The 21,286-nt window shown below is 46.7% G+C and overlaps 1 protein-coding gene across 5 annotated transcripts in view; it reads right to left on the minus strand.

Annotated features, from left to right (window-relative positions):
- LOC131112521 (putative E3 ubiquitin-protein ligase HERC1) overlaps positions 1 to 21,286 on the minus strand; it is a 35,070-nt gene that overhangs the window by 12,434 nt on the left and 1,350 nt on the right. For 3 of the 5 annotated variants that reach the window (XM_078793995.1, XM_058064183.2, XM_078793994.1), the window contains exons 2-50: positions 18,525 to 19,530; positions 18,237 to 18,332; positions 17,972 to 18,154; positions 17,489 to 17,701; positions 17,302 to 17,400; positions 17,121 to 17,217; positions 16,724 to 16,867; positions 16,526 to 16,653; positions 16,131 to 16,275; positions 15,889 to 16,060; positions 15,579 to 15,713; positions 15,137 to 15,302; positions 14,917 to 15,042; positions 14,250 to 14,474; positions 14,002 to 14,154; positions 13,229 to 13,361; positions 12,886 to 13,089; positions 12,293 to 12,508; positions 12,038 to 12,211; positions 11,840 to 11,954; positions 11,573 to 11,690; positions 10,562 to 10,760; positions 9,954 to 10,257; positions 9,647 to 9,674; positions 9,524 to 9,569; positions 9,146 to 9,375; positions 8,866 to 9,063; positions 8,595 to 8,715; positions 8,255 to 8,495; positions 8,029 to 8,183; positions 7,532 to 7,687; positions 7,331 to 7,428; positions 7,144 to 7,236; positions 6,652 to 6,819; positions 6,226 to 6,465; positions 6,077 to 6,160; positions 5,080 to 5,305; positions 4,759 to 5,005; positions 3,834 to 4,540; positions 3,531 to 3,744; positions 3,021 to 3,190; positions 2,640 to 2,723; positions 2,008 to 2,194; positions 1,823 to 1,950; positions 1,530 to 1,729; positions 656 to 915; positions 526 to 572; positions 255 to 449; positions 21 to 186 (exon numbers count right to left, since the gene is read on the minus strand). In XM_078793995.1, coding sequence (XP_078650121.1) covers positions 21 to 186; positions 255 to 449; positions 526 to 572; positions 656 to 915; positions 1,530 to 1,729; positions 1,823 to 1,950; positions 2,008 to 2,194; positions 2,640 to 2,723; positions 3,021 to 3,190; positions 3,531 to 3,744; positions 3,834 to 4,540; positions 4,759 to 5,005; positions 5,080 to 5,305; positions 6,077 to 6,160; positions 6,226 to 6,465; positions 6,652 to 6,819; positions 7,144 to 7,236; positions 7,331 to 7,428; positions 7,532 to 7,687; positions 8,029 to 8,183; positions 8,255 to 8,495; positions 8,595 to 8,715; positions 8,866 to 9,063; positions 9,146 to 9,375; positions 9,524 to 9,569; positions 9,647 to 9,674; positions 9,954 to 10,257; positions 10,562 to 10,760; positions 11,573 to 11,690; positions 11,840 to 11,954; positions 12,038 to 12,211; positions 12,293 to 12,508; positions 12,886 to 13,089; positions 13,229 to 13,361; positions 14,002 to 14,154; positions 14,250 to 14,474; positions 14,917 to 15,042; positions 15,137 to 15,302; positions 15,579 to 15,713; positions 15,889 to 16,060; positions 16,131 to 16,275; positions 16,526 to 16,653; positions 16,724 to 16,867; positions 17,121 to 17,217; positions 17,302 to 17,400; positions 17,489 to 17,701; positions 17,972 to 18,154; positions 18,237 to 18,332; positions 18,525 to 19,499 — 9,209 coding nt within the window. In that variant the 5' untranslated portion in view covers positions 19,500 to 19,530. The remainder of the gene's footprint in view (positions 1 to 20; positions 187 to 254; positions 450 to 525; positions 573 to 655; positions 916 to 1,529; positions 1,730 to 1,822; positions 1,951 to 2,007; positions 2,195 to 2,639; positions 2,724 to 3,020; positions 3,191 to 3,530; positions 3,745 to 3,833; positions 4,541 to 4,758; positions 5,006 to 5,079; positions 5,306 to 6,076; positions 6,161 to 6,225; positions 6,466 to 6,651; positions 6,820 to 7,143; positions 7,237 to 7,330; positions 7,429 to 7,531; positions 7,688 to 8,028; positions 8,184 to 8,254; positions 8,496 to 8,594; positions 8,716 to 8,865; positions 9,064 to 9,145; positions 9,376 to 9,523; positions 9,570 to 9,646; positions 9,675 to 9,953; positions 10,258 to 10,561; positions 10,761 to 11,572; positions 11,691 to 11,839; positions 11,955 to 12,037; positions 12,212 to 12,292; positions 12,509 to 12,885; positions 13,090 to 13,228; positions 13,362 to 14,001; positions 14,155 to 14,249; positions 14,475 to 14,916; positions 15,043 to 15,136; positions 15,303 to 15,578; positions 15,714 to 15,888; positions 16,061 to 16,130; positions 16,276 to 16,525; positions 16,654 to 16,723; positions 16,868 to 17,120; positions 17,218 to 17,301; positions 17,401 to 17,488; positions 17,702 to 17,971; positions 18,155 to 18,236; positions 18,333 to 18,524; positions 19,531 to 21,286) is intronic. The other 2 variants (XM_058064184.2, XM_078793993.1) reach the window with 2 other exon arrangements.

Here is a 21,286-nt window from a genome sequence, read left to right on the forward strand (position 1 = left end):
GCCTGTCGTGAGGCTCGTACCTGCAAGCGGTCTGAGATAAGGCTCGCATCACCATGCTGTACGCCAGCAGGATCTGCGCTGTGGAAGTTACTCTTCTTAGAGCTTTGAGTCGGTCATGGGAGTCCCTCAGCGATATCGCCTGCTGCCCGAGGCTCAGTGAGATCTTCTGCTCTACCACAGCACCCCCTGGTGGGGGAAATAAACAGTGCATTTTCTTGATACGTTCAAGAGTGAACTTAACCACAGTAGAATACCTTTGGGAACTGCTTTCAGAGGATCGGTGGAGCTATAAACCAGAGCTCCGAGTGGATCGGGCTCAGCAAAGGCAATGGGGTCAGGCACCAGCTTCTTCTCAGTCAGACCCAGCGGCCTTAGAAGGAGTCCAAAGTCCTCCAAACCTGTCAGTCTGTCTGCATCACACTCATCTTGGTGGTTCATTTCCCAATCATCTGAACAAAATAAAAGCATCGCATACATTCAGAGGAAATTAATGTGTAAATTAAGAACATAAGTAGCAATGCTCACCATCAGAGGTGCTGTCCAAACGGCCAATCAAATCACTGACTTTTGTCCTACAATATGAGACGAGGTAATACAAGAGTGTACAAACAAATACAAACAGCATAATAAACATACCCGTAATATCGTTGCTCACCTTTCATTTCTGGAGCTTGGATCGCTAACGTTTGCAGCGAGATACTTTTCCCTGCAGGAAGTACAAAGGAGGTAAAAGGGGAAGTTGGAGCCGCACTCCCCTTTGAACCACACATCCACGTAGGCCCCCGTGCTGTCGTAACCCTTGCGTGCGGCGCTCTGGCCGCAGCCTGGATGTCGGCGCTTGATGTGGTTGTTGAACTGCAAGGTGAGGGTGTTGCACAGCTCACATTTCACCATCTGACTGTGTTCTTCTGCGCTCTAAAAAAAAAAGCAGAACATGTTAATGCAGGGGTATCCAAGGTGTGGGCCGTGGGTCCTTTTTGGTCCACAACTTTTTCATACAACTCATACAATACATTACAGCTAAATAGTTTTTATTTTAAACTTGCAATGGTGTTTTATATTCCATAGCTACCTCTTGAGTGTTAAGTTACTGTGTGATGATTTTAGCCTTTGATCTAAGTTGACACCAGGAATCAGACTGACTGGGTTGAGAAGCACGTTGTGAGTTTTCTCATAGCTGATTTTATTAGCTCTTGTCAAATGAAGAGCTACATGGTCCTCACACACACATGCGTGCCACTATATGTCATTTTATGATGTATGGCTTTTAGCTTATATATGTACAAATCTGTGTTAGACCTTCTGACGGACCTTAATGACGATAAATAATTGAGAACCACTTCACTAATAACTCATCTATGTCAGCTTTAAGATAAAAGCTAAGATGTGGATGTTTTATTCATGTATCTTAGCATATATTGATTTGAGCATCTTTAATGTACAAAATGTATCAAAGTGATTCCCTGCATCCTGTAATTTGTCTGTATGCAACCCTCGGTGGAAAAAGTTTGGATTGGGTGATGTGTCACCTCTACTATATGAAGCGTGTCTCTTTCCAGGCTGAAGAAAGGAGTGAGCAGGTCCTCGTAGGTCTCTTCATGGTAGACGTCATCCATGTAGCCCAGCTCGGACTCCTCCTCCGCAGAGAAGGGATGAAACTCCACGTACTCCGGCCAATCGCCTGTGTTCTGCTGGTACAGCTGGGGGACGGGGTTGGGTGATGGCAAGTCTGAAAAGGGTTGAGTAGGACACCCCCGATTTAGGCTGTAGATTAGTCTTTAAGAGTGATGATTGTTTTTAAATCAATATAGTATAATCTGACCTGCTCTCCGAAAAGATGTCCTCTGAGTTGGACCAGAACGGCGTCGCCTTGCCGGAGGAGGTCTGTTCCTGGTCAGGTGGACATCCAGGAAGTTCTCTCTCTCTATCCAGTCGAGACCTGGCAGCAAGCTATCAAAAACAAAAGGATTTAGTATAATAAAGACAAGAACGCTGGATATCACTGACCTCTCGCTGGGTTGGCTCGTGGGGCGTTCGGGGCACTGCACCGTCTCAGGCCCATCGGAAGAGGGTGTGTCAGGCTCGCCATCCTGCCTGGGGGACTCAGCGGTCTGCTGTTCCTCAGTCAGGGGGTGCTCCAGCATCCAGCTAGCCAACACCTCGATGGTTTGGGAGTCTAAGTCACCTGCTACATCTGTGGATCAAAGAGTGTGTTATCATCATTTCATAGAAAAACCACCTCCACATATATTTTATATCTCCATACTATATACAGTACACACATATAGTACTGCATATAGTATAGCACCTGCTGTATACAATGTACATTATTTGTATTTATTATTATTCATACAGTAGTATTTTTACTGTGCTAAAATGAGAATTGAATGGTGAAATGCATGAAAAAAATGTTTAATACAATATTTCTGTGAACACAAAATGGGGAACCCCCCACACAAAAAATATATATACTTTTTATATTTTTTTTGGTAATCAAATCAATATTATATCACATCAAAATGCCTTTATTTCCTCTTGACCCCCAAGAGTACATGCCAAAAAGGCTGCAGCACACAAACAAATGGAGGACCAAATGCTGATGTCACAAAGCATGTGAAGCAAACATGACAAAGCAGTACCTGCTGCCTCCATGGCGCAGTAGATATGTCTCATAGAGAATCCCATTTCTAGTAAGCGACTGGTGACAAACATTTGTGTCCGCTCTGGTGGTTGAGGAGAAAAGAAAAAAAGTGCACAACACAAAAAAATAGAAAAAACAACCCTATTGTTTAATATAGGGGAGTATATACGGTAATTTAAAATACAATTCCTGTATTTCAGGAAAGTTCAAACTTGATGGGAAAGTGATGGCGCCATACAAAAGCACATAACCCGTGTCATGCATTTATGGGATTGTTGTCATGTCAACGGTGTGAGTTAATGTGACAAAACATGCTGGATCGTGCAGGACAGTTTTATGCGATTCTATATGCTGGTACTGACTTTCCGCTAGTTCTTACCCAGGCTGCTTCTGGCCTGCGTGCTGCCAGGCCCAGGCTCCATGAAGCTAGTCTGCTGCTCAGTGAAGGCGTCGCACGAGGCCGAGCTGGCCAGGCAGAAGCATGGGTGCAGCACAGGCGGGGCGCTAACCAGGCCGGTCAGTGTGGGGAAGCGGGTTAGCACCATGTGTCTGGAGGAAGGTAAGATACACACCACATTAGAGAAACACAATGTTTGATGGTACGGAATTGGCAGTATTAGCTTTAATGCATTCATGTTTTTCTGTAATAGCAGAGGTGGGATAACTACGGCCCGTGGGCCACATCTAGCCCACTTTCACCATTTTCATCATCCAGCATGCCTTGTGGGCATTTGGGACTAACCGTTTTAAGTTAAGTGTTATGTTTAGTGCTTAGTTGTGGATTTATGTTATACATGTAGTGTTGATAAGGATGTACTGTATGGATCTTTCCGCGTTCTTCAGTTCTGTCATTATACTGTTCCACGATTCTCCAAACCCGGATACTCACTGAAGTAGACTGATGGGGAGAAAAGGGTTAAAGTGTTCAAGACCGTCCGCCTGCAGGTTGGCCGGGAGTGATGAAGCCAGTTCGGTGTTGGAGGACGAAGCAGAGGCCCTGTTGGACTGCCCGAATATGGCGGTGCCTTCCGAGCCAACGCTGTACAAGGAGACGGAGCTGGACGACTTGGAAATGGGCTGAGAGGCCGAGTGGGGGCCCGATTCTGGAAAAGCAAAGCCAACAAGGTTACAACTTTGATGAAAGATTAGTGGAAGGTTACTAGTACTACTACAAACCAATGGAATGCGGTACCTTTGCGTTCCTTATCCTGCAGTCCTCTCAAGGCTCCTTTGTAGATCATGACCTGAGCCCTCTCCAGGTCAGCCAGAGAGACTCGCTGTTTTATGGGACAAGGTCGGACCGCCCACTTCACCATGCTCTGCACCACATACTGCAGAACGGACCTCAGTTCGGCGCTCTCATCCCATTGCTCGGCAGTTTCACCTTTTCCCGGGTCCAACGTCGGACTTGTCGAGACACTGGTGGGATCCTGTTTGGGCGCGGAGAGCAAATCCGATAACTTGTCGCAGCTGAAGATGACCGCGAGGGATTTCAATGCGCCGGTGAGAAGATAGGAGACTCGAACTGCTCGTAGTTCAGACGCAAAGGTGTTGAATTTGGTTTGCGGGGTTGACTCCTGGTGGACCTTCATGATATCTCTGGTCGAGGACGGTGACTTCCTGTCCTCTTCTGTCAACCACTTGAGGTCTTCCACCATGTCCTCATCTAGGCAATACTGGGTCTCACCCTCCGCCGAGCTCTCCTCCTCCGACAAGTTCCTTACGGCGGAGGAATGAGCGCCGAGCCAGCCTCGCTCCTCCAGCAGGCCCATTAGATAAATCAGATCCAACAGCACCGCCGGTTTAAGGCCTCCGATGCGGGCGACGTCGCAACAGGATGAGTCGCAGGGCTCCAGCGAGATGATGGGCGTGTCGCTGGGTGACCAAGAATTCATGGAGCTTAGTTATTCGGGAAGAGTTGGTAAGAAAAAAGCAAAGGACAGATAGAAAATAATTACTAGAATAGTCATGTCTTATGGAAGTGTTGTCAACATCAGGTTGTTTATGCTTCCTACTAAGCTAGTTCAATAATAAGTTCAAGAATAAATAATAGCCACACAATATGCTCATATATTACCATTTTGCTCATTTCGGTGAAGGTGTTTATTCTTTATTACCTCATAGAAAGGTCCGCCTCTCCCCACTGAAGCTTGGCCAGAGAGCTTCTTTCTTTCAGGACCCCCAGCAGGATGGCCCTGCGCCCACTGGGTTTATGCAGACACGCCCCCCCGGCCCGGAGGCCGCCATCCACGCCTCCGATCAGCGCCAGTACCGGCCATACTTCCGTGCACAGAGCAGCCAGCTTGGCCTCTGATAGGAGGCTGTGATGAGTCTCTAAATCGCTGGAGTTGTCTTCTGTGGGTTCTTAAAAAAAAACACCATCATGTACATAAGTTTTGATTCCTAAACCTAACTAAGAGCTTCTTTGAGTGACTGACCTGCGGCGATGCCTCCCAAATTGTCCTCTCTCAGCAGGGGACCGATGAGCTCCAGGCGGTCGCGGATGTACTGGTTGATGTGTGAGGACCACTGATCGCACTGGTGGAGCCTACGGAGGAGCCGCACAGCCGACTCAATGAGGGTGGTGCTCTGAGGGCTGCATAGCGGCTCGCCGGGAAGAAGGTTGCTCGGCATGCCTCGCATCTGGAGGTCACGTAGGGTCACCTGTGAGGACAGACGTTTACAATTGTGCTGTATAATGTCTTACAAAAATAGTCTTCGTGCGCATTTAGCATGCGATAAAAACAAAATTCTCAATATGTAAATCACCATGGAAATATACTGGAAACTGATGAAAAGTTCGATTGAAGTACAGTGGTATGTTGGTTTTTGTTTGCCTCGCTTTTATAAGATGTCTGTCTAAAGAAGTACAATCTGATGTCAGCGATGGGAAGTTGAGTCAACGTCGTGGTTTACAACTTATTCACGTTATTGTCCAGTGAAAAAAGATTCATGGTTTTTCATTAGACAGCGACGCTGATTGACAATTGAACAATAGCATCCATCTTGGAGATGAATAAAGAATCTATCCATCCATCTATTCATTCATTTATTTTCAACCGCTTATCCTCACAAGGGTCGCAAGGGGTGCTGGAGCCTATCCCAGCTGTCTTCGTGTGAGAGGCGGGGTACACATTGGACTGGTCACCAGCCAATCACAGGGCACATATAGACAAACCACCATTCACACTCACATTCATACCTATGGACAATTTGGAGTCGCCAATTAACCTAGCATGTTTTTGGAATGTTGAAGGAAACCCGGAGAAAACCCACGCATGCACGGCGAGAACATGCAAACTCCACCCAGAGATGGCCGAGGGTGGGATTGACCTCGGGTCTCCTAGCTGTAAGGTCTGCATTCTAACCACTCGACCGCCGTGCAGCCTCCATCCATCTATCCATCCATCAAATTGAGCAGTCAGTATGAGGTACCTTCTCTCCAGGATTGCTGCTGTAGAACAACACACAGGGGTAAAGCTCTGAGGCAACCACGCCTTCAAATGCCAACTTTGGCTCCTGAAATAAAAGCAATCAATCAATTTTGCGGGTCGCCAAATGCAACAAAAACCTAAAAACCAGACCTTGTCGTTTTTAGCAAAGGACACAGTGTGAGCCTCCATGTCCAGGATGCACGTGATGGTGTCACCCTGCGTGAAGGAGGGAAGCGTGCGGACCAGCTCCCCGCCATGGTATAGGTTGCCGCTGTAGGCGCGATACAGCCACATGTCGGTGGTGGTGTGGTGGTTGTAGTCCCGTACGGGCCAGCGTGACACCCCCACGCATGTGCCCTCGTTGCCTCGGTTTTCTTTGGTGATGTAGAACTGCAGCAGGCGGGGAAGTGGGGTTACAAACCATGAAATGTATTTCGATTAGGCCTGTTACTATAACACAATTTGCTGGTCGATAATTGTGCTATTAATTATCAACCGATATTCAATCATTTCAACTTTTAAAAATATTATTACGATCATCATTATCGTGACAGGCCTAGTTTCAATGCACTTTACCTTCCATATGAAACATCCAGAGGTGATGGAGGTGGTGGCAAGGCCGTAACCTTTCCCTCCGGTGCCGTGCGAGAGAACGTTGCCGCTCTCCAAGGAGCAGCAAATGAGCTTGTGGGGATCAAAGGAAAACTCGCCAATGGGAATACATTCCTCGTCGCTGCCAGGATTCTAAAAAAGTTGGATGAAAAACTTGCTAAGGTGTGATGTCATCATTTAGGAGTGGGAGGGGGTTCAAGTAAAAACGCGTGCTTTGCTGAATTCCACGTCCAAGAGGATTAAGGCATGCCCAAGAGGATTAAGGCAGTGCTACATAACAATGGTGCTCACACTAAATATCCACACTGTTCACTGTGAGGTGCACTCACTTGTGTTGCCAGCTATAATAGCTGTGTGTTGACCCATTTACAGTGGATGGCAAACCTATACAGCTGTACACTGACTACTCTAAAGTATAAGAGGGCTATACATCCTGTACATGTTGAAATGACTTACCAGTGCATCCTTTACAGTCTCCTCGTGGGCCCGCTCAACCAGAGGCTTCTCCCACATGTAAACAGACATCAGCTGAAAAAGTTCTTTGACAATCTACAAAAAAACGGCACCAAGGAACATAAACAGAATATAAAGCATCATCATTATAACTAAAGTTATACTACCGTTTGTATACCGCATGTGCTACCTTTTGAATATTTTCAGGCTCAGAACAAGCAGGTAACAGTCGTTCCAAAACATGGAAGGCCAAAAGCTTGGTGCGAAGGTTGTGGTAGCATGGCGATCCTGGAGAGGGAAATGCTAAATTAGAATTTAAACATCAAACAGCAACATATTGATGACTTTTCAGCCTCTAATTTTATTCTTTTAAGTTATGGTCATTGATTACCTAAGGCGCACTTGTAGGAAATAATGGCCATGAGTGGGTCCACCCATTTCAGGAAAGTGGAGAGTGTTTTCATCACTCTTAATGACAGCACCCGCCTCAGAAAGACCAGAAAGTCTGCCAGCTGACATTCAAGTACTCTGCTACTGCTTTCTGATCCTGGAAGAGCACCAAAAAGTGTGAATATGCAAATGTTGCACAGAGAGAGCACTTTAAAATACACAACCTCTTCCGGCAATATACATATGTATACAGTTGTCACTCATTTATCGTGGTTAACAAGATCTATCAAAAATGATCCCTATTATAAACAATCATACAAATAATGCTATGGTTTGATGTATTACTTTAACAATATTTATTATTGTCTTTGTAGGTTGCAGATGTGTACTCGTGCACTGCATGCAAATGCATGATTGTAGTTGACCGCAATGTCAGATGAGCCAATAACAAGGTCAACGCAAATGAAAAATAATGGAACAAAAAATGTTGGTGAATACCGCTGAAGCTTCTGCTGCCCTCCACCGTCCTCTCAGCTGCCCCTCTCTCTGCCGCTTGCTGCTGCTGGAAAAGGTGCAAGATATTCTGAAGCTGCTCACACATCACTTCCATGAGCGCGTGGGAGACCTCCAGAGGAAGCAGCTCCTCGCAGGAGCTGAAAGCACACAACCACTTGTCACTCAAGTGTTGGCATCTCACGATGGGCGGCCTGTGAAGACGAGCCACCTCGAAGCCACGGTCATTATCTGCAGCAGGCGTGTACACGCCAGTTTGACGGCCCCGCTCAGCACCATGCATCCAGATGTGGAGACGGCGAACCAGCCCTGGTTCATCAGGACGCAGCTGTTGTCGGTCAGCGTGGAGAGGAGGTCCAGGATGCCGCATCTGATGACCAGCACCAGGTCCATAGGTTGGTAGCAGAAATTCAGTGCAAACATGGTGGACAGGAGAAGGTGCTGGCATGAACCTGAAGACAACAGGAGAGCACATTAGCAGAAATAATAGACAAATAGTCAAATTGATAGCGGGGAAAAAGTGAATGATCCAGAATTAGCTAGCTGAAAACCTGGGTTCTTCCTTTCCAACTGGACCCTCTGTCTGAGGACGTGAACCACCTGCTGGTAGAAAGCGTGCGCTGCAGACTGTAACTCTCTTTGCTTGGCTAAAGAAGCTGAATGTGTGCCAGCCTGGATGGAGATCAAAACACGAAACATCCGTGAAGAAAACACCAATCCATACCGATTCAAAAAACTGTCTCTCTTTCCATCAGGATTGTAGCAAATATCCAATACCATTACAAAAACAGCATGGCGATAGTGTGATGATCACATGGATACCGTGTAATGCTGCATCTCGTAATGAGCTCCTGTGGAGGAGCTGATGATTTGCGTCCCCAAAGCAAAGCATCCCGACAGGAACTGGAGCTGCACAGATTGCAACAATGCAGGAAGTTGAGGAGAAACGCTGATTCCGCAGCTCTTGTCTTCCATCTTGGACAGGAAGGATGACATCTGATGAAAGGCTTCCAGACGCATCTGACCAAAACAGACAACACATCCGCGCACTCAATGGCAAGAAATAACTCTGCCAATACATTTAATAAACGCTATTGTGTACCTCTGCCCTGTGATGCTGCTGCAGGATGGCAAAAGCGATAGCCTCGGGTTCGGCCTCGCCACAATTCTGGGTCGGCGACTGCAACATGCTACCGCACACAAAGTGGAGAGCCTGGTTCAGGATCAGCTGGGTGTGGCTTCCAAATTGAGCCGTGGGGGCGGTAGGACTGATGCACTGACGGATGCGATCCCAAGCGTCTTTCATGAGGTCCAAAGAGCACAGAGGTAAGGCTGGAAGACAAAGCACTTTGTCAGCTTTACAGATCGTGTTTCTTTGTTTTTCTTTACTTAGAAATGAGAAAACACGACGGAAATGTCTTTTTTCATCTCGATAGTAACTCATCTCAACCTCATTGGTGGCGAGAGCAATCATACCTACCCATTTTATTCTTGTACAATCCCGAGGAGGTCTTTGATTGGTCAGACTGAATGAAACATATATTGGATATATTAGCATAAGAGGAGTGAATCAGCACTTTATAAATACGTCAAGAAAACTTACATGCTTTCTGCCACCAAAAGACTCGCTCCTAGAAAAGACGAGATTCAAATAACAAGAATTAGATTTTATTGTGATTCTGGGAAAAGGATTTTTTTATTATCTCTGCAAGATGTAGTTGTATTTAAAGTGGACAGAATTCAACCTCATCTACCTTAAAAAATGTTGATGTAAAAGTGAAGCGGTTGCCAGACACTGATTTCCTTTCATCACCCAAGCATGCTAATGTGGCGTTCAATTGCTTTTCTTCAGGTTTGCTTCAAGTCTAAAGCATCATGACATCAATAAAATCCACTTGACCTGACTTTACCTGGAGCCAGAATTCGCCGCCTGATTCTCCTCCCTCTCACTGGGCTCCACCCACGCAGGCCGGACTCCCAAAAGCAGGAAGAGGGCGCGGGAAACAAGCAAACAACACATGCTGGGGAAAGGCAAGCTTTCCACTTCCGCCTCTCGTTGGCTGTCCCACTGCTGCTGAGCGTCGAGCTCCACACGTGGGCTCCCTGGGCTCTCGGCTGTGCCAGGCAGGGCGGAGGTGCCGAAGGACTCGTAGACGGTGACGTTCTGCTGGACCTGCATCGCCTCACGAGTCGCCATGAAGGACTCGAGAACTTCTGCAGGGGGAGGAATGTTGCGATGATGCAAAAGACAAATGAAAAAGGTTGCCAGGGGATATGAAAATCCATTTAATAGGCCCCAATATTGTAACAGCTGAGGGTGGCCGCCCTGGATTTGGGCCCCACCAAAAAAATAAAAGACTAATGTTCTACTTAATCCCTGAAAATCATGATCATCTTCCTCCTGCTAACGGTGCCCCCTGTAGCAGGCTGTTGGGTGGGTACCCAGGGAGCATCTCAAGCTAAAGAGTGGAAGTGGAATACGCATTGGGGACGATTTGGGGTACAGTATGTCTCTAACCTGTAAGGTCCATGCGAGTGCTGCCAAATGTGTCTTCCACTGATTCGTCGTGGTCTTGGTTGTGGTTTGCGTGAACAGGTGGAGGCGGGGGCACCTGCACCTCCCGGCTGCATTGACCTACAGATTGCCGCTCGTTGTCCTTCGCCACTGGAGCGCCAGGCTCTTCTCCTCTCCTGTCTGCATCTGGACTCTGAGCGGTCTGAAAGCATTCGGGTGTTAAAGGTTGCTCAAAATCAAAATACGCTGAAGTGTATTTACGTATTGACTCGAATATAAGACAACCCCTCAGTTTCGAGACAAAATCAATTACAAAATGTTGATATGTGGGAATGACAGGAAGAAAAGCTCTGACTGGCTTGGGGACTTTTGCTTGGGTTTGCTTCTATAATGAAATCCCTAGCCTGCCAGGTCATTTTATGGGCAGGGTAGGGATTTCATTATACAAGCAAACCCAAGCAAAAGTCCCCAAGCCAGTCAGAGCTTTTCTTCCTGTCAGTCCCCTGTCATTGGGGACTTTTGCTTGGGTTTGCTTGTATAATAAAATCAATAGCCGGCCGTGTTATTTTATGGACATGCTAGGGAATTCATTATACAAGCAAACCCAAGCAAAAGTCCCCAAGCTGGTCAGAGCTTTTCTTCCTGTCAGTCCCCTGTCATTGGGGACTTTTGCTTGGGTTTGCTTGTATAATGAAATCCCTTGCCTGCCGGGTCATTTTATGGGCAGGCTAGGGATTTCATTATACAAGCAAAACCCAAGCAAAAGTCCCCAAGCCAGTCAGAGCTTTTCTTCCTGTCAGTCCCCTGTCATTGGGGACTTTTGCTTGGGTTTGCTTGTATAATGAAATCACTTGCCTGCCGGGTCATTTTATGGGCAGGCTAGGGATTTCATTTCATTATACAAGCAAACCCAAACAAAAGTCCCCAATCCAGTCAGAGCTTTTCTTCCTGCCATCCCCACATAACAACAAATTCCTTTCTAGGGAAACTAATACTGTGGTTGAGTCGTGGTACCTGCTTGGCAGCAGCAAGCACTTGAGAGGTCCTCGGAGAGTTTTTGTAGGCCAACAGAGACATTCTGACTTTATAGACAGTTTCAAACACGTCCGACAGCATCTCAGCGTGTTCATATCTGTCTCAGGTAGAGAGAGAACACGGTAGATCATGAGCATTGAAATAAACATATCAATATAAACTGATCAGACTAAACATTAGGTACACCTGCACAATCTAATAGCATCACACATTCTCCTAACGACCATAGATAAGTGTATCACCGACCCGTCCTGCCAACAGGCTTTATCCTGCATCCCGGAGTGCTTCAGAAGTGCTGCCAAGCTGCATCGGCAGACCGCCTCCAACAAAGAGTCGCCCGAAGAGCCTCCATTTTCCCACTCTGCTTCCAGAGCAACACAATTACGGCTTAATTGCCACGAGATCTTATCACGGAGCATCTTGTCTGAAGACAAAACGACATGCCTCTGCTGAGCGCATACTCCTCCATCTTTTGCAGCAGGCAGCCGGCAGCTCCTCTGGAATATCCCAGTGCCACCTCCAGTAAGGTCAGTGTCTCATGGTTGAGGCTCAGCTCTGCCAACCTTGAATCGCTGCCGCTCCGTAGCACCGCCTCAGTGAGCCACGCCATGCTAGAGTCTGGAGAACAAACGCCATACGCACTGTGAAGCACGGTGACAGCAGCATCATGTTTTGAAGTATTTTAAGTATTTGTCCTACCCAGCTCTTCGTAGTCCATTTCCAGGCCATTCCGTAGGAGCACATTTGATAACCAGAACTCTGAGGTTCTCTCCTGAGGTGAAGGCGGCAGGCCTTGCATCATCCCGCCGAGGCAGCGGCCTACTGCCAACGCCACAGAGCGCTCCAAGTCCAACAGCCAGAGCCACATGCACTCTTCCTCCGCCTCCTCATCCTTCTCGTGATGCTCACTTTTATCTAGGAGGTAAATCTACTGTAGGTAACATTGCCGCATATTTCCTCATAGATGGCCTCAGGTCTAATAATGGACACAATACTACAACTAATGTGCGTTGAAAAAAAACACCTTAACTCGAAAGCAAAAAAAACTGGAGATAATTACCTCTAATATTACCATCTAATTCAAAATTCATAGTAAACTATCAGAATCAAGAATTGTTAGGAACCAGAATGGAAACGAAGAATCAGAATTGGAACCGGAATGGTTTAAATTCAATGTGGCCAACCCCAGTATACCCATTGTATTAAACAAGTAACGAATAATGTGACCGTGAGATGCTGCAACTTTCGAATCAAACCAAGGATAAATGTTTGCTGGGGCGAACTCCACATACCTGAATACCGTTTCTGAGCCTCCATCCCGAGCTCATGCTCCTCCAGCAGGCCCGTCTCTGGAAGCAACCTGTTGAAATCATCCAGGTCCTCCAACAAGTCCAGCAAGGGGTCCAGGAGGGGTTGAACCGAGCTCAGGGGCAGCAAGAGCAAGGAGTACATGACCTGACAGAGAAGGCTGCCTGCCATGGAGTTGTACAACACCGCTGGATAAGACGGAAGGGGGAAAGAGATACGGGTAAGTGACTTAAACCTTAAATGTCACCAGCAAAATCAGTGAGTTGAAGAGTGGAGTTAATGCCTAAACATTCAGTCCACACGCCAGGTATCAGCCCTTGTTCTTACTGTGCAGCTTCTTCATCATTTGATTGTCCGTGAAACTCTCCCTCAGCAGCTTGGTGGATCTCCTGAGCGTCTCTGCGGCGCAGGAAAGCATCAAGTGAAGGTGTTCACGCAGCAGTTTGACACTGTTGTCGTCCTACACAGGAGTGAGAGGAGCAGGCATGACAAGGTGTAATCTACCAAGTTAACCGGTTGTCGTGGCGTTGACTAGATGAGAATGATCAATGGATTTTTTTGTGGAATTGAGCAATCAGGTTTAACCACAACGCCGTGTGGTCAATTTGTGTGGTTTTCACTACTGGGAAAAACAAGCAGAGAGCACAAGTAGTTGAGCTGAGAGAAGTTGAAACAGGAAGTGAACATAAAGAGTGTTTGCAGTGAGACCAGTGTGAACTATAATAAAAATATTGTACGACCTCATCAAAATAAAACACAGCCAGGCTGGTGGTAAATGGATGAGTGAGGTTCCCATGGATAGTGAGGTTATCACAGGAGAGTAAAAGGGTGGCTCGGGTATTTGAATGTGAGGGCGCTTAGTGGACAATGTAATGTGCAATCTAAATAAAATGTGTTATTATTTTTTTTTGTTTGTTTTTTTACATAAATAAATTTTAAATAAATTTTAGCTGTTAATCATTTTTTATTAATTTTTGGAATATTTGAAATATATTTGGAATATATGAACATTTTTTTAAAATTGTTTTTAAAACAAAACAATTTGCTGTGTAATTTCCCAGTGCATATCATCAATATAGAGGTGTGTCTATTGTATGTACCTCTAAGCTGGAGTGGATGTAACAATGGGCGAGCATGTGTTTGTGAAGTCCGGACAGAAGCTGATGGAAGTGCGAAGGAGGCTCCGACTCTCGTTGACTATCACTCGATAGCAGTTTATCGCTGTTTTTCTCCAATTCGCCAAACGCACGCTCCTTTGAAAAAACAAAAACATTGCAGGCAAGTTATCTAGTCATCTGTATGTCATGTATCTTTATCTGTACATGTGGGAAAAGCTGCGTGTTCATACCGTGTAAAAGCCAATGCTGAGCAGAAGTGTTCTGAGTAGCACCTCTGCTAAGTGAAATGGATCATACGCTTCAGAAGAGGAGGAAGAGGAGGGCGGTCGAGCAGACGGGGCAGGCGTCAGAGGTGGTCCCAGGGTCGCCACTTCCCCGAAATTGCTGTAACCCAGCAGGGACGCTATGTGACTCTGGTCCTGAAGGCTGCTGAGGACCATGTCTAACTGCAGACGCTTTGAAGCACACACACATACATAATAGGAGGGCGTTATTGAGACTGAGAACATTTATGCAGAAAAGAAAAGCTTTTCACATAACTGTGAGTCAGCCATTTGCACGCCTCGCAACGCTGAACTGGTGATGGAATCGTGGGAACACATTGTGAGTCCTGTCCATCAATTCAATATTCAATACTGGCCAACACAAATACATCATTTGCATAAAAGCACAGTAACAGTCCTAATTCTGGAGATACTGGTGCATCCTAATGGATGAGAAACTTATGACCAGTACTGCATGACCATGTAGTATTTAAATTAGAAGTTACAAGCACTAGTATGCAGGCAGACATGAAACTGGCACCTAGTGTTAAAGAGGTGTGTGGCGGAAAGGTACTGCTGTTACTTTAAGACAGCTATTTGTCCATGCACTGTACCTTTAAAAAAAATCACTTACTTGCCCTTTGGAAAGCACATTTAGACTCTGTGGGCCCTGAGGTAGGAGTGAAAGGAGCAGTTCCGTTCGTTCCCTTAGAGGAGGCAGCAGCAAGGAGGCGCCAATAGACAGCGTGTTCATGACAGCCTTCGGATGGACAGAATCAGAATCAGGAGAGCCAACAAAGGACACAACTTAACATGTCCTACATAAGTTACATTATAACTGCACTCTTATGTACCTGTTGTATGGAGTCTGGCATATTCGTGTCTATGAGTCTGAAGAGCAGGTTCCTTAGGGGCCTGCCCTGGGACCCCAAAACCATGGCACCGGTTCCCCCGGCATGAGCCAGCGACAAGTGAACAGACAGCAGCTTCATGCACAGCAGAATAAACTGATGGTGCTCCCTGGGAGAAGATGAGTAAAGATAGTGAGTAGTGTCATGTGAGTATGCAAGGACAGCAATTGGTTCCTTGATCGACAATGGGGTACATTAAATCTGTATGTTCTGAGCTCCTGTTTCTATGCCAGTGTCAGATTGAGCCAAAAAAAATAAAAAATTGCGAGTTGCCAGAACATGAATGTTGCTCAACTTCATACAGCTGAGGTTCTTCATTACTCAATTTTAGGCCATTTTCTCCAAAAAGGATCAATTGTTAAATATCCCTGGAAATAATGCATACCGCTTGGATAAGAATGGCGCTGGCGGGGTGTCGTCCCCAATTCCGTCACAGTAACTTTCAAGGAAACTGCGCAGGTAGGTGAACGTACTCTCCTCGAGGTCCACACAGAAAGGCCTGTGCCACGCCACCAGCTGACTGACAAATACACACAATCACTTACATAAGAATTCCAGGCAGTAGATCATACACTCAATTTATTGACCACACCTCTAAATCAATTAATAATGACCTAAGTATAAGATGCAAATGTCATGTTATATTTAGGGTCAATCAATGCATGATTATATAAATTAAATAAATCTTTCTTTACCGATCTGTCGGAACTGCAGTCCAAGCCAAACTGTGAGAGGTTCCGGCCGTGATCTGCTGGATGGACACCCCCTCAAGACCCAGCACTTTCTTAGGTTTGGTGACGGGTGTGGAGGTGTGGCCTTGCCCACACTGGCCCATGGTGTTGTTTCCCCATGCGTACACTTCGTTCTCTGTGGAAATAGGAGCGCATCGCATTGGACAAAGTGGTAATTATTTGTCCTTTTGATATTTGTATCGTACCGTGTGATAGGGCCAAACAGTGGCTGTCGCCACATGAGATGTCAATGACCTTGGTGATACTGAGGTCCTCGATGAACCTGGGCCTTAGCGAGGTGATCTCGGACGAGCCAGATCCTAAACACGAGCCACAGCCCCAAGCAAACACCTGGAAGAATAAACAGAATGATCAAAGTGATGTAATCACTCATTAGTCCGCAAAGAGCAAGTATTTTTACTTTACTGTAATTTTATTTTATATTGGTTAACTCTTGGATGACAGTCAGAGATGTTATTTTTCACCATTACAGTCCGCTTGCATTGAGGCCATGTGAGGGCAGTGCCCCACCAGATCCAACAGATGGATGCAAGCCAAGCATATTTATCCATAGTACCTTCACTCAAGTCCAAATTCTCACCTGTCCTGCAGAGGTGAGGGCCAGAGAGGACTGGCTTCCAGCACATACTTTCCTAATAATGAACCCATGCAGGCCCTCGATCACCTTTGGACGATACACCCGGTTTGTGTCTCCATGACCGAGTTTACCTATAAGGTAAGAATTGCAACCAAACAGCGACATTATAGCAAACAGCACTGACGGGATTTAACAACGTACCATTGTCTCCTCCTCCAAAGGACCACGCGGTACGTCCATCCTGCGCTACGGCGATTGTATGCGAACTGCCGCACGCCACCTGCCCAACGCCGCTGATGTCCTTCACCAGCGTTGGCGTGTTTCGGCTCTGGCTGTCACTGTGACCTAACGATGAAGGAGTGGAAAACGATCATCTTTTCATGGCGAAATGTTGCCTTTCAATGGAAAAATAGCTTTTCATTGCTAAATCATTGTGTTTTCATGGCAAATATTGTGTTTTTATGGCAAAATCTGCAAAAATTTTAGGGCAAATATATTGTTTTCATGAAAATATATATAGATTTGAAGTGTTTTAATGGTGAAAATATAGAATTTGGAGATTGGTGTCAACATGCAAACAGACAAATAGGAAGCGCACCAAGTCTGCCAAAGTCCCCCTCGCCCCACGTGTAAAGCTCGCCGTCATTGGTGACGGCTGCGCTGTGCCTGTAGCCAGCAGACACACACACCACAACCTGGAAGAGAGGCGGAAATATTGTCTTTCAACATAAAACTCCAGTGAATCCATTTGTTTATATTTTCTCTAGTATTTTCTTCACCTTGCCAATCAGCGGCCCTTGGATTATTTTGGGGTATTTCTGTGTAGCACTGTTACCATGGCCCAGTTTGCCATATTCTCCATCCCCCCAGCTGAACACCTAAAACCAATATTTGGAAAATCTTATGATGACTATTTTGTTGTAGAAGTACAATCTACATCATTCCTCATTCCATTCATCTTCCTACCTCTCCTTCCATGGTGATGGCCAAGGTGTGACCATCTGAGCCCTTGGAGGAAGACACCTTCTTCATGTTCCTGTGTGGCTCTAGCACCAGTTTCTTGGGCATGGACTGGTTGTTGGAGTCCCCCAGACCCAAACGGCCATAGCTTCCTTTACCGCATGCCTTCACAGCGCCATCTGCGGCCACGGAGAAGGTACAGTACTGGCCGGCCTCGATCTGAAAAGAAAACAGAGAGGACATGAAAGTTACCTCAAATAGTGGACTCAAATCTAATTGAATAAATAACTGTACTGTGTCATTTAATGCCACTATATTTCATGGAGCACATCTTGATTCAGTCCTGTAGTAGAATAACTTGACTTCATACAACCACCTACAGGACCGGAGGGAAATAGCATCACTGTGTCATGATACAATGTTGACTGTTCGGCTTTGGCAGACTCATGTTTACTTTCAAACAAATCAACAAAACAATCTTTCACATACCATTTGGGCATCACTGAAGCCCTGCGTGGGTTTAGGCAGCAGGATTTTCTCCAGCGTTCCCTCCGCCAGCTGATGACTGCTGTTGCTCCCCCACACGTACACCACCACGGCGTCGCCCTCGTTGCCTGGAGCAACCGAATCCGCGCTGCAGGAGCACAGGCAGTATGACGCCAGGTTACAGATCTGCAAAAGGCGGGTAAGAGAGTGAGCTCCTGGGAAGGCCTCGCTGCCTATTACTTTTGACAAGGTCCTTGTATTCCCTTACCTCCTCAAAAAGACATAGAGCAGCCTGGGAGAGTCTGCAAAGTCCGTCTGTGTCCTTTTGGAGCACCGGGGTGTGGACGGTCTCACCGCGAAAACCCTGGAGGAAACATTTGACATGTGGGTGTGCTTTACCCTAAATGTCATGTCATTTAGAACAATAAAAAAATCAATATTTTAGACTATTAGAAACTAGAGTTGTACACAACCACCAGTGTCTTATATTAATCATCCTAAAATGAATAAATGAAAAGTAATAATTGAGTAAAGCCATTGCCCAATGAAAGCCTACCGAAAACTGCCTCATTTGGAGAAGAGTGTGATGGATGACATCAAATCCCACACCAGCTGCCTGCTGGGAGCTCAGTGAGGGGGAGGAGGAAGATGGCGCGGAGGTGCGAGAGGACATGGAAGCCGCCAAAGCCACCTCCACCCACTCCAAGAGAAACCTCAGCGATCCTCTTTGCATGGCCAGGCTGAGCAGCAGCTCCAGCGCTAACCTCCTTCCCGTCAAGTCGGCGCCGCCGGTGCCGCTGCTTACCGACGTCTTCTTTAAAAAGTCGGCCACTTGGGCGAGGCAGTCCAGACCGACTGAGGGGATCTTGCTCTCGTTGGCCAAGGAGAGTGGCGGCAGGGATGCCAGCACGGAGGCGGCGGTGGCGAGGACGTCATTGCACAGCATCGACTCTGGTTGCACCGAGGCGGCGTACCTCCAGTTCTGCTGCAGTAGCGAGAAGAGCAGGCTCAAACCTGTCCTCACGCCCATTTCTATCAGAACATCCGTGCCCGTCTTGACCTTGGAGGCGCCCCCTGGCAGGCAGGGCTCTGAGGCCAGCTCGAGTTGCCCGCATTCCGTGCCATTGTCTGCGGCCTGCGCAGGAATCTGCGTGCGGAAATTGTCATGGTACTTTGTGTCAAGTGCATAGTAGATCCTCTGGAGCACCACCAGCCTGTGGTGGAGGCCCTGCGTGTAGCAGGTCTGAGTCAGCATGCGGCGAGCAAGCCATCGCTGGCTGTGGAGCAGCGATGAAAGATACTCCTCCTTCTCCGCGGCAGCGCATGACTCGCACTCAAAGTCGGGCAGGCGAGGGCCGATGAGCTCTTGGACTGGCTGGGCCACACTCACTACTTCCTTGTTGTGGAGGAGCTTCTTGTAAAGGGCGGCGGCTCCGTGTCTGGTGGCCGTCTGGACGCTGTCCTCAGCCGCCCAGGAGCTGTTGAGGTGCTCCTCCCACTTCAGCAACACATGGGTCTGACAGGGCATCATATCTGAGCATTATCTTCACTCTGATTAGCACCTGTAAGACGAGGCGGAGGGCATTCATTATTAGCGTATTTACCCAAGCATAATGTGAACTTGGCTGCACGGTGATCGAGTGGTTAGCGCGCAGACCTCACAGCTAGGGGACCCGAGTTCAAACCCACCTTGGGACATCTCTGTGTGGAGTTTGCATGTTCTCTCTCCGGTTTCCTCCCACATTCCGAAAACATGCTAGGTTAATTAATGACTCTAAATTGTCCATAGGTATGAATGATGAATGTGAGTGTGAATGGTTGTTTGTCTATATGTGCCCTGTGATTGGCTCGTGACCCCGCCTCAAGCCCGAAGACAGCTGGGATAGGCTCCAGCACCCCCTGTGACCCTCATGAGGATAAGCGGTAGAAAATGAGTGAATGAATAATGTGAACTTCAATAAAAGTTATTTTTTAAAACTTATTTCTTCATCACTTCCGCATTGATTAGCATTATCTTATGCAAAGGTCTTCAAAATAAAAGCGTGACATAGCCTGAGACTAGACTTGGACGTCAAGTGGAAGACTCATTTTAACATGATTTAGTGTCTGAAAAGCTAACCCCCAGGTTCTTTCTGTTCCAGGTTGGATACAATACACTTCCACAGCTCACAGGGGGGCCATTCGCAATACAAGTCTTGTGTCACCGCGCCATGGCCTCGGGCTCTAGCGCAAGCCTGGATGACGGAGGCTCCGCCAAGAATGTGCACAGGCCTCAGCCGCGGAAGCTCATGTTGTTTGCCTCTTGCTAGGGCTATACGGTTTCCAGTCTGGACCAAAAATAACAACAAGCTGTGATAGGGTCAAGTCAGCTGGCAGCAAAACATAACTGGCTACTAACTACCTGGACTTGAACTCAGGCTACATTTACAACCTTATTAAAATGCACTACATCTCTGACTGACTTTGAACAACAAAACATGCTCATCGATTGACTTGACTCTATCTGCAATACCAGCTTGCATATGCTAACAATAGTGGTTTAAAAGAACAGATTTCACACATAAATAGTCCCTCGTTTATCTCACTTAATCGGATCCAGACCAGACTGTGATAAGTGAACTTCCGCAAAGTAGAATTCTTTATTTATGAACAAATACTTTCATAGTTAGAGCATAGAAAACCTGTTTACGGGTTTCTAAATAATAACACCTCTATAAGTCACCTGTACTCTCATATTACCCAATATAGTACAACTCATAACAATAAATAAGACTCGTGCTCGTGTGTGTTGCTGTAATAGGCCATATATGCTTTTCTACCGCTTATCCTCACAAGGGTCGCGGGGGTGCTGGAGCCTATCCCAGCTGTCTTCGGTTAAGAGGTGGGGTACACCCTAGACTGTTCGCCAGCCAATCACAGGGCACATATAGACAAACAACCATTCACACTCACATTCATAGACAATTTGGTCACCAAGTCACCAATTAACCTAGCATGTTGTTCTCCCCGGAGAAAACCCACACATGCACGGGGAGAACATGCAAACTCCACGCAGACATGGCCGAGGGTGGGATTGAACCTTTGTCTCCTAGCTGTGAGGTCTGCGCGCTAACCACTCGACCGCCATGCAGCACAACCATGACACAGCATGATTTAACTCATAATATATTAATTGAAAAACCACATTATCTTCCTCATCTAAACATATTTGTTTTGGTTTTCATGTTTTCTTACTCAGTCACATGCTTATGTTGTACTCCCAGATGCCTACCACTGAAGACTTAACATTCATGGTGTGCATCTTTACACGGTAACATT

Source organism: Doryrhamphus excisus, linkage group LG10 (assembly GCF_037039965.1).
Source record: "Doryrhamphus excisus strain RoL-2023G ecotype Guam linkage group LG10, RoL_Dexc_Guam_v1.1, whole genome shotgun sequence".
Lineage (NCBI taxonomy): Eukaryota > Metazoa > Chordata > Actinopteri > Syngnathiformes > Syngnathidae > Doryrhamphus > Doryrhamphus excisus.